General features: G+C 45.8%; 1 protein-coding gene across 2 annotated transcripts in view; it reads right to left on the bottom strand.

Moving 5' to 3' along the window:
* SEMA5B (semaphorin 5B) overlaps positions 1-12538 on the bottom strand; it is a 341594-nt gene that overhangs the window by 148549 nt on the left and 180507 nt on the right. For both annotated transcript variants that reach the window (XM_075001545.1, XM_075001546.1), the window contains exon 4: positions 5837-5936. In XM_075001545.1, the coding sequence (XP_074857646.1) occupies positions 5837-5936 (100 nt within the window). The remainder of the gene's footprint in view (positions 1-5836; positions 5937-12538) is intronic.

Raw genomic sequence — 12538 nt, 5'->3', positions numbered from 1 at the left:
CCCCTACAGCGCTGGCAGTTCCCAGCCCTGCTGCACTGAAATGGCACTCAGTTTAATTGGTTTAACAGCTGGATCCCTCTTGCCGGCCATTAAACCAATTAAGTCGAGTTCCATTTCTGTGCAGCAGAGCATGGACTGGTAGCTGGAGGAGTGAATGGTGGCAGTGGTGGGAGCTGCACATGGTTCCTCAATGAGCCACATGCAGCTTGGAGACACCCAGCCAGCGACCCTTAGAAAATCTAATCCTGACCCATATTTGGGTCTTGACCCATAGGTTGGGAATCCCTGCTGTAGACCTTCAGGTTGAAAACCACTGCTCTAGAGCTTTCAGAACATCATCATGGCTTTGCGCTTGCTTATACTCAAGTCACTGGAACATAATATTTTCACTTAGTTATCCAGTAAGGGCCATTAGAAGCAAGGGTCTCTCTCCTGGGTGGTTTATTTTGTGATGGGATACCACTGACGTACATTTTATCTGAAGCATCAGGCACATTTGCAGTCTGATTCTCATTTGTGAGGTCAGGATGATTTTTGTAGAAGCCACATCGTGCTGAGACGGTCTTTTTCACAGTGACATCTGTGAGACTATATCTTGAGTAATCTAAGATCCTGTTTCACTTGTGGATACTATGCTCAAGAAAGACAAGTCATACAAGATTAAGTACCTGATTAAACAGGCTATTTGGCAGAAATGAAGATGGTGCCACCCTGAATGTTTGTTTCCATTGCTAACAAAACAAAAACAAAAAATGGCTTAAGATGCCCACTGTCACAGATTCGAGTCCTGTGACCAAACCTCCTGTTTGTTATATTACAGCACCAGCAAGATAAGTGTGTTTATTTGATTCTTTGTTTTATTTTTTCTACAGTCCTCAAAATGCCTACCCTGAATGCTAGGTAAAGGTACAAACTTTACGCAGAAAAAAGTGATAAACTCAGCAAACTGGGCCAGTGTCCAAAGATCCCAGAAGCCATTAATTATCTTTTTCTTCTGTCTCCTCCTCCTCAACAGACAGATAGATAAACACCTAAGAGCCATGATGTGAAGTCAGCAAATATAGGCTCTTGGAATCTTTCATCTGGAAAGTCTCTTGCACCTTCACCTGTAACTAGAAGCTGCTATCTGAAGTGCCTGAGCAAATTCTAGCTAGCAAAGTACTATATGAAAGGGAAAGATGTATATCTCAATAGCTTGTATCTTTCACCAACAGAAGTGGGCCCAGTCAACAGTATTAACTTACCCACTTTGTCCCTCTAACAGGGGACATAAGTCTACCTTAAACTGCCTGAGAATTGATCCACGTAAAGCTTTAAGGATTAAAGCCTGCACTTTAAAGCACATTTGTTCCCTGGGTAAAGATGCTCCATGCACTCCTAATTAAGGTCTCAGCTGGCAGTAATGTCCACTCATACATTTCCTATCTTTGCTCACGTTCTCTCTCAGAGGCGAGGTCTAGATTACAGAGATTTGTCGACAGATGTTTTTGTCAGAAGATATCTTCCAACGAAACTTCTGTTGACAGATCGCAGCCAAATTGCCAAGTAGATCAGTCTTGCGATCCATTCGGTCAACAGAGAGCAGCTGAACCACCTGGCCGCTCTCTTGACAAAATGGCCACGTGGAAACTCAGCAGACAGAGTTGCCCAGTGTCCCTGAAGCCCTGTCTGTCAACGGAGGGCCCCCTGGAATGCCCAGAAAGGCTCTCCGTCGACAGCTCTCTGTCAACAGAGGTATTATGCCTCATGGGGACTGAAAAAGACTGGTGACAAAAATGCCACATACTGTCAATTTACTATCAACAGAACTCCTTGGGAATCTGGATGCTCCCTGGGTTTTGTCGACAAAACCCTCTAGTGCAGGCACTGCCATACAGAAGATTAGGCAGTTACTTAAAAAAAAATTTCAATGGGCTCTTGAAAGTTCTCTGTAAATTTTGAAGGCTGGTCCTTCATTCTCACATTACCAGATGTGTTTATTTTCTAGCACTGGGATGTGGCTTTTAAATCAGGCTGTTTCTTTTGTCCCTCAAGAAACTTACCAGAATGGAGGTTATTTGCTTTGCCAACTTTCCTTCTGACTTCTGCGATAACCTCCTACCAGTGATATAATCAGACTCAAACTCATATTCTTTCCTTGATCACATTCCCATGAATACTTCAACTGGCAAAATAATTTTTCAGCCACAGATGACTTGGTAAGGGGCAAAGCCAGCAGGAGGCTCAGTGACATGAATACAAGCCATCATAACAAATGACAGTAACTCAATTCAGCCACTCTCTAACAGAAATATTGGATCAGAATTAGAGGTGAATTCAGGACTGCACGTCTTGTTCCTATTGATAACTGAAGTGCGATTCAACCTCTCAATGTACTCGTAATATAGTGGACGATAACAGGTTTGTGTATTTTGATTGCTACATGAGCACAACACTACCTGATTTTCAGAGCTGCTAAGCACCCACAACTCCAACTGAAGTCAATGAGATCTCTGGCTGCTTAGCGTCCTTGAAAACTAGGCCCTTAGAAGATGCCCACGTTGGAAAAGGATGAACCAGTGATTTCCATACAAGAGTAGAACTCTGCAGATCTGACTTTAAGACCCTGCTCTACCACAGATTTCCTCTCTTACCATGGCCAAGTCACATAGCCTTCCCTATGCCTGAATTCTGCATCTGAAAAATGCCCTCCTCTCCTCAAAAGGGGACTGTGAAGATAAGAGATCATAAGGTACCCACATACTATGGCAATGGGAAATACCTTAGACTCCCATACTGATGATCTGACAATCTGTATATTCGCACGTAATCCCAAACATGCATGTAAACTCCTGAACCAGGATTGTGCACCAGTCCCAGTTTCCTGGTTTGCAATTAATTTCTGCCCATGCAACATAACCTGGTAGCATTTGTTCATTTCACGGTTGAGTGGCAGCCACACTTTGGCTGCCGCTGAAGATGCCTGGGGCTGGAAGTGATGTTTTCCAAGTGGTACAGGTTTTACAAGTTTGGCAGAATGGTTTGGAGATTTCTGCCAGCTATGCAGGTAAGAGCCGATTTTCAGCCAAACTCTTCTCAGTGATTGCTATCTGCTCCAGGACTCTGCGGAGACTGTCAATCAACTCTGGTTGCCAGATTTTTAGGCAAAGTATCCCAGAGCTTATTTGCAATCTCACATACTTCTGTAAGGCTGGAACTTGGTAACATGTCTGGGTAACAGCCTCCATGCCTTACACTTAGCTAGGGCAGAATCTTCTTTTTGTTAATGCTTTACCAAAGCCCCATGGCCAGTGTCTGCTGGCATTGGGTGTATCCAGGTGCCATGCCACCTGTTTACCGGTGAGCTGAAGCCTCTAACACTAAGAGGGCAGTTCCAATAGGTTGTTTTTTTTTGTTTTTTTTTTTTAAACATATCTCCTCTTCCCTTTGGCACTCAGAAGCACTTCTTTGGACCTGATCCAGAATCAACACTGCTAAACCAGGATCTCATCTGCCACACCCTTCCCTTAAATACTGGGCTGCCTATTCACCACACAGTAAGTGGACTATTCAGTACAGCTCTTAAATACTCCCCTACAAAGCACACAGGGCTCCCTCATTGGAAGCTGCAGTCTGAGAGCAAATGAAGGGCATCAGCAGAGCTGTCCCAAGGGGCCTGGGGTAACCTGTCTCCACTGGCCCAGGTGTGGGGCCCGGGGCAAACCCCCATGCCAGCATGACCCCCTTGCTGTGTTTCACCCCGGACTGCCCCATCCCTGGAACAACGCTGCCCACAGGATCACTGCCCCTCCACTACTCATGTGGGAGTTGGGCAGCCTGCTCAGCACCGCAGCGCTCTCCCTGTCCACTACTGCGGCCTGCACCTCCGCTGTGGCAGGAAACAGGGCCAGGGTGCTCCACTTTCTGCCACTGTAGAAAAGCTAGGGTGCAGCAGGCAGGGAGTGGAGCAGGCTGCCAAGCTCTGGCTGCATGCATGGTGATGGTGGGAGGAGGAAGCAGCAACCTTTACAGCCATTGTTACGCTTGGCCCTTAGCCCCAGGTATCTCCCCATCCATCCCATCCAGATGATTGTTGGGGAAGCCACCACAGGGCCCCAAGAAGCACGTAGTCAGGGGCAGCCCCTCCACCTTGTCCTATGGACAGGACAGCTCTGGGCATCAGATCAGATCACGGTAGCCAACAGTCTCACAAAACACAGACCCTCTCTGTTTGCCATTCAGAGCCCCATAATGGGGCTCAGGAACTTCTTTACCACTAGCAGCTTGTTGTGCAACATCTGTTTGTGGAAACAACTTCTGCGCATCAAAGCCCACGTGAATTCCACAAGGGACAGACACTTGACGGAGCTGGCAGTCCCTTTGGCAGGCTGAATGATGGACACTTCTGGTCATAATGGTTCCTGGCTCCTCTTCCGCAGCAGCACCTTAACTTGCTACAAAAGGACAGTCTCCTTAGTAATGCTTCTCACAGGCACAGTTCCAGCAGGCTTGCTCCTCAGAGCAGACATCCCCTGCAGCTTCCTTCAGTGGGAGGTTAAATGTTTCTCTTCAGGCTTCCCAGTCATTTTGTTCATATCCATTTGTCTGGCCACCATCCCTCTTTCGGCCAAGCGGTTTTGCTTCCGTCAGTAGCCATGCAAGACTGTCTCCGTGTCTCAACTATCACCCTTTAAACACTTTTATTTCCTCCTATACAGCACAATGCACGTGCTGGCTTTAGTCTGAGTCGAGTCTTTACATTCCAGTCTACCTTAGCTGCTCCTACCACTGCCCAATAGGTAATGAGGTATCTGACCTACCCCCTCTGTCACGTTCTTGGAAGGGTTTCACTACAAAGCAGCACACATCCTCCACAAAGCCCTTTATATCTTTCCCTAGGTTATGGTTTCTTGACCAAAAGGCAGCAGGGCCACAGCATGATGAAGCTGAAGATTCAAACAGCTGTTTTTAGTTTGTCACTTTCATTTTTCATCTCAGTGAGCTACACAACTTCATGCATCTCTTGCACATTCACTGAATGAGGAAATTTAGGCTGTCTCCTTCATAAAACCCAGTTATTTTTGAGCAGCTAATTCTGGCTGTTCTGCCCAATCCATTCACCATCTGTATAAGGCTGGCAGAAGAACACAGTGTTCCAATCTGCCTATTCTTTGCTCCAGTATTTGGAATAACTGCTTTCCTGGCTGTTTCGCCACTGCAAAGCCTTTGTCTGTAATTACTTTTAACATGGACACACATCTCTCATTACGCGATACCAATCTCCAAGGTGCTCCCACCAATTTGTCATTAATCTTATGTTTCAGATTTTATGGCTGTGGAAATATCACCTTGGTTAATAAAAACAAAACATCCGCAAGGATTGCTGCACAACAATGTTAAATCTGAACTCTAACAACAGGGGTAAAGAGCAAAAACTAAAGACAATCATCCCAGTTATGCCATTGCAGAGCGATGGCAACCTCTTCAATAATGAACGTGGTGTAACTACAAAACGTGACTAGACAAGCCACCAATAAATAAAGCGGAAAGCTCAATGCTGCATTAGCAGAGCCCTGGACTACCCTGGCCCACTAGAATTTTGCCAACATGTTATTTTCTGGGACACAGCAGTCTCCTGTTTCATTTTAATTGCATCTAAGCCGGTTTAAAACACAGTAGTGATTTTTAATTCTTTTCAATTTTACTGAGATTCTAAAACCCCTACATAATTGCAGCCCTCTATGAGCAAAAGAGAGAGAGGGCGTGGGGAGAGAAACACAATCTCCCTTGAAGCCAGTACTTGAAGAGAGAGAGAGCTCAAACAGCAATCCGGGTCTAATTACAAGATTATCTTTACCTTGCTCCCACAATGAGCTGATTCCTGTTGGCATCCAGTGCAAGCTGGGAAAAGTCATGAACACCTGGATAGGTGAAATTCGACATCCAGGGCTTCAGATCTGCAAAGCAAACGAAAAAGCAGAAAACAATGATGCTGCTCCGGAAACAGTGAGTGCACCCGCACATCCACTAATGATTTTGCTACCGAGTAACCATCAGGGAAAGGATAATTATTAATCTATTTAAAGCACTTTTTGTTTATTCTGAGCAGAATCTGGAAAAGGTGCGTAACAATGGGAGGTTCTCTCAGCAGTTATTTTCACATCCATGAGGCCCAAAGATTGCGTGTCAGCACGGTCTCTGAACAGACATGATGATGCCAAATTCAGAATGGCATTAGTGGTGCTGTTTCAATGAAGTGCCATAGCAGATAGGACGCTAAACTGGTACCCAAGAGACCTGGGACCAGTTCCTAGCTCCATTACATACCTCCTGTGTGAACTCAGGCAATTCATTTATTCTCTCCAGTTCTGGACTACCCGCATCAGTGAAAGGGGGACAGAACTTTCCTACCCCAACAGGGATGCTCTGTGTGTTATGGTGGCAATGGCCATATTGCTTAGACAGACAGAATTCTTCACCAGGCTTGAATATGGACCTATGAAATACACACATCTTATTTATCCAGCTTGGATTTGCCATGCTGGGCACTTACTCAAACACACAAAACTTAGATTTATCTAAGCAATAAAACTGGTCATCCTTAGATGGGCAAAACTCCCCCTAAGTCGATCAGAGGCCCATGAGATCCACATTAGTTAACATAAATTGAAAGATTCAGGGGAAACGGTTTGTGATATAATAAAAAAGATCCTCACTCCACAGCAGTTCTTAGGTGTAATGGTAAAAATATATCTACTTTTAAGGCGAGAAGCATTCATTTGACCCTTTACTTTGATATTGTGTATACCACAGGCCATAGTGTTTCACTGTTACCTCTGTACTGAATCCAATAACTTGTGTTTGACCAAAGCATATGTGCCAAAAAGGTATTTGGTCTTGATCTGAAGACACCAAGATATGGAGAATCCAACAATTCCTTTGTTAGTTTTCTGCAGTGAACAATCATCCTGACTGTTAAAAAATGTATTCCTTATTTCTAATTTGTACTCTAAACATCCAGAGTAGTGGAGACAGAAATAAGAACCATACCACTACCTTTCTAGTCCTTCTAAGATCACAGAAAAATACCAGGCTCTCATTAGGGTGCTGCTGACTGTAGAGCTAGTCAGAAATTTTCTGAGGAATTCATTGAAGCAAGATGTTTTGCTGAATCTATTACAGATTTGACACAACTTTAGTCAAAACACAAGCACGTTACCACTGGAAAACTGCCAGCATTCCAGGGTCCACAGTTTTGCAGCAGAGAACCCTGGTTGGAATAGAAACCACTGTTCAATGAATAGCATATGTAACAGTGATAAGAAGGTCAAACTCCCGTATTCTCCCCACCCTGCTTTTTTAGGAACATGTTTCAGTGTTTCAAACCAAAATTTCCCAAGTCTTCATTTTGCAAGATAGTCTGCTGAGATACCTTGCTAACCAACTTCCCCTCCTGTCTTGAGTTCTGGCCAGATGAAGCTGAAAGCTTGGAAGGATAATTAAGATCCAGCACAGTAAGAGGTTTGAAAGTGAAAGTTAATTCCTTTGATCTACAAGCCAATCTATGGAGCAGTGATCCTTTCTACCCACCCACCTGTGACAAAGAGCATGCTGTTGTGTTCTGCATAAAGGACGGTTTTCTTCTAAATGTGTTGCTCACATCCATTCCATATTAGAGGTGTGTATGTGTGGTGCTGGAAGTTTTCCCCTCAGTAGCATCTGCAGAAGATGGACCCTGGCACCCTCAGTCACTGTACTTCAGTACCCCTCATCTCCACACAGGGCGTAATCATGCTTTCCTGCCTCACAGGGGTGCTCACCGTTTGAAAAGCATTTGCAGCTCTTGGCTTGCTTTGAAGGGACTACAGAAGTGCAAGGTATGTAACAGATGAACAGTTGGGTATCTGCTGGTTAACCCCAAGCTCCTTCTCATTTCAGCCATCAGGACAGAAGGAGGCTAAATAGGGCCCATAGCCAACAAAACCTTTAGAAGCACCATGGACAGGCCTCAATTAGTCTCCCAACATGTCCTCTTTCACCTAGCCTGCCTTTTCCCAGGCAGAATCTTTCTTCCAACCTTCCACATTCCCCAAGACAGTCTCATGTCTCCCACCCCCACCTGAAATGCTCCTGAGTGAGCCATCCCCACCCACTACAATCAGATGTGCACTGAAGCAGAGTCTGGTGCTCTGACTCATTGCTGAGTCAGGCACCTTATGGCAATGGATTTAAAGATGCTGCCTTCGGGCTTTTCAGAAGGAATCACGGACTTCCCATTAATCTTGGGCAATAAGTGTTCATATCCCATAAAACTGGCACATGGAATGCATTTACCCTTCTCTGCTATGCAATGCAAAGGTGTGAGGTACGGCATCGTGCCACCAGTCTAGTCTACAACTACTTCAACCTACTGAGCAGTTCTCAAAAGACCTTAATGGCATGCTAGCACCAGGGAAACAGGGTGGATTTTAAAAACAAATATATCAGATTTTTTTAATTTAAATTGGATTTTTTCCTTTTAAAAAAAAATCAATAAAATGCTACATTTCTAATTTAAAAACAATGATTATGATGAAATCTCATCACAAACATGCTACACGTACACTTACACTCATAAAAATGAATTAATAGTTCAAAACAACAGACGTGCTAGTGAGTTCAATGTGGCTTACTCCAAAATTAAATGCACCCTAAGCACAGTCAGAGCCTTTTTGGTAACTTGATGTAAATCAATGAGAGAACAAGAGAGAGTGTGTGCATTTTAAATGGTCTTCATTTAAATCCATCCACCCTGTAGGGAATTGTGACAGCTTCTCCTTGGTACATCCAACTTCTCTTCCTGCAGCCCTTTAGCTGCAGAAGCATTTCTGAATTAAACAGCAGAAGCTGCAAGAACACCACCTTCCCAGGCAGGTGAGTCAGCTGGGCACTCATGCTGCCTAATGGGGAAGTCAAACACTATCTATTTAACAGGGAGGAGGGGAAGATCAGCACATAACAATTGAACCTTTTCAGGATCCTACTTTCATGCCATAATTTCTCCTTGTTTTTCTTCTCTTCTACTAACTCTCCAGCTCTCCTTCTCCCCTACCCACCCCCCCGCCACACACACACACATCTGCCACCTCCAACCCACTCATGCAGTTTACTGGCAAAAAGAGGATTTCTTCGTCTGCTAATCTAAGTGAAATGTCTTCATTTCACAGGCCCAGTCCTCCACCCTTCCTGTCAGTACCAAACTCTGATAAATCTCAGGTAAAAAATAACAGCAAAAACAACCGTAATTAAAAAGTTGTAGGTGGCTCAGTTCTTGCCATAGTTTAAGCATCAAGCAAGCCGATGAAATAACAGGCACTGTCCTGCTTTCTATGGACTACTGCAGGTGGCTCAACTTATAAAGAAACCCTTCCTGATTATTAAATTAAAGGCTGCAAGGTGTGCATCTTCATAGCAAAATTAAACTTTTATGGGCAAGTCACTGGAGGTTATTAAACTCAGTGTGATTCCCAGCTAAGACTGACTAGCTGCAAGTTATGGGAATTGATGCCAAATGGCCCATTATCCTCCTCAACCTTTTTTTCTGTTCGAGTGAATGAAAGTGGAATGGAAATCCAAGCAGCGAGAGAGGATGTAGGTCGTTTTCATTCAACACATTCAATCCTATCACTCAGACCACACGCATCCCTAAGGGCAGCCCAGTGCTTTTATTTTAAAATGAGCCTCACTTCTGCTACAGTACGTATTTGGCAGGGCCCGTCCCACATTAGCTGAAATTTACACATATGGGCCCAATGAACTCTGGAGTTTGTACACATTTGACCTTTCTCCAAGAGCTGATTCTTCAAAGCTGTCTCTTTCATTTGGCTGGAAGTCCTCAGTGCCCAGGCATATTTACCTTTGCAAATGTATCTGTTTTAAAAACACTATGCAAAATTAAAACCCAGGTTTCTAGCTTGGCGCGTGGGCAGCAAGGGCAGGAAATCTAGGAAACAAATGACTGGAAGGCAATCTGCTCATCAAGGTCTCCTTTGTACTTCATGTTTCTATTTCCAAGGTTTTAAAAAGCCACACAGTCGCTTTCTCCACGTTAGTACCCGAAGTGTAATGGTTTCAAATACAGCCCAGTATCAGCAATGTGATCCAAAGCCTCTGGATTTTTGTTGCCCTATTTGCAGCCCAAGCTGATTAACAAACATAGCTGCAAAAACTCAGGGCCTTCATAAAAGCCATCAAGTTTGTTGCGCTCCATCCTCCATATAAGCACAAGGGTGGGGAGAAAAGACAAGGAATTTGTTGCATTTTTTAGGCTAGGATCAGGCACATGTGAGAGGGTGACCTTTGCTCTTGCCAGCACTTGATTGTGCATTAATCACCTGCATGCAAACAGGATGTGGTGAAAGGACCTAATCCATCCCAATCAGACCCTGCGTGAGTACAAGTAAGGAAGCAGGAGAACAGAGGGCTTGAGACATGTCTGCATAGACACCCCCCCTCTCACACCTTTTCAGTTTAATTTTACTTGTGCTCACGTAGCACCTCCACTTGCACAATAGTGCAACCTGCTTCACACCATGTAAGGATCAAGGCACTAAATGTCTGCATATGGAAAACATGCAGGCCTCTACAGGTGCTAAATATCCCTGTTAGACGTATACCACTGCAATCCACCATCAGTGTCAGGCCGAAGCCTGGACCCATTTATTTCTTGCTTGAAATGAAAGGGGAGCACTGAAATGCATAACAGACCTAACAAAAACATACTGACATGGGCAAGACAGGAAATTAATGGCAAGGAGCCCACCAGGACCCCACTCCAGAAACAAACCCATAGCAGAAACTCCTTTAATTACCCTTCACACTACAGATTTATATTACATAAAGTCCCCATAAAATAAAGCTGATTCGACAGTCAAGGCCTGCATAATGGAGCAAAACATACTACCTCCTGGGCGCCTGCCAAAGCCAGTGGCATAAATAAATACCTGCTCTAACCCTCCAACCCACTTTTGTACAGGGCTAACCTGACCACCCATGGAGTGGTTTCCTAAGCGTCTCAAGACGCCCTCTTGAAAAGACATGAACCAACTTCATTGGCGGCACGTTACAAAACATGGAATGGGTCTTTTCCCTACTGTTTGAGCTGTGCCTATGTAAATTTAGCCCTTGTGGAAGGCGTACCTATTCAAAAGACTGGTCATTTTTTTTTCACCCAGAGAACAAGTACAGGTTGAACCTCTCTTGTTCAGAACTCTCAGGACCTGACCCAGGGGTCGGCCACTTGAAGCTCTTTACGGAGTCATTTATAGCTCCAAGCGCTGCCGCCGCTGACTCCTCTCACAGCTCTCTGCCCTGCGGCTGCTGAAATAATGGAACTCAATTTAATTGGTTTACCAGCTGCAGGGAGGTGGGAGGGATCCAGCCGTTAAACCAATTAAATTGAGTTCCACTATTTCAGCGGGGGCAGGGCAGGAAGCTGTCCGCGCTGCAGGTGAGGGAAGTGCTAAGCCAGCAAGGGAGCTGGGGGGAGGGGGCAGCTGAGTCTGAGTTTGCCTCTGCTGGAGCTGCGCAGCCCCGCTGAGAAGGAAGCGGCAGCCATGGAGGAGCAGCAGCAGTGCAAGCAGCTGGAGTATGACATCAGCTGAGGCAGGTTAATCCTGGGGAGGCAGGTTTGTGGGATGGGGGTAAAGCTTGGGGATAGGGGAGCAGGTTTGGGGGCTGAGAGGGGTAAAGCCTGGGAATGGTGGGGCAGGTTTGAGGCAAAGGGGGTTAAGCCTGGGGATGGAGCATACCTTAGGGATGAGGAGCAGATTTGGGGGCTGAGGTGGGTGGGTTAATTGGCAAAGGGGGGGGATAGAGCCTGGGAATGGGGGTGCTGAGTGGTGTGGAGGGTCGGTGTGAATGTTGCTCCTTCCTACTAAACAGCCTATCCCCAGACTCAGTGTTTTCCTTGTCCTCATTTGCTCTCCAATCCGGGGGTGAAAGGCCTACTCACTCCATTCCTCCCTCCGTCTGTCACTCGCTCTTCCCCCTTTCTCTCAGTTTCATGGGGCTGGGAGATGGTAAGGGCTCCAGCTGAGAGTGCAGGCTCTGGGTGAGCCCAGAAACAAGGAGTTTGGGGTGCAGAAGAGGGCTGTAGGGCGGGGGTAGGGGTACGAGAAGGAGTCAGGGCTCTGGCTAGGGGTGAGAGCTCTGGGGCGGTGCCAGAGGTGAGGTGGGGGGTGTAGGAAGATGCTCCAAGCAGAGAGGTGGAGTGGAGGCTCTTGGAGGAAGAACAGCAACAGGCAGGGACAGCCTGGAAGGAAAAAGGGAATAAATCCCCTGTTCTCTCCCAGCATTGGGGGGGTAGCCCCTTCCCCACCTCAACAACCAGGAGACAGAGCAGACAGCTCTCTCCCTTTCCAGTAGCAATGGAGGCACTGAAGACCAGCTGATGAGAGTGGCCTCACAGAGACACAGTGTCACGGCCCAAACCGAGACTACTTTGTGGCCCTCTCCCTCTTTACAGACGCTCCCTAAACTGAACTGCACGTGGTCCTTCCACCCTAAGTTACAAGACAGA

This window comes from Carettochelys insculpta, chromosome 8 (genome assembly GCF_033958435.1).
Source record: "Carettochelys insculpta isolate YL-2023 chromosome 8, ASM3395843v1, whole genome shotgun sequence".
NCBI classification, from domain to species: domain Eukaryota; kingdom Metazoa; phylum Chordata; order Testudines; family Carettochelyidae; genus Carettochelys; species Carettochelys insculpta.
The sequence above is the reverse complement of the archived record's forward strand: the minus strand, read 5'-3'. Positions and strand labels throughout refer to the sequence as shown.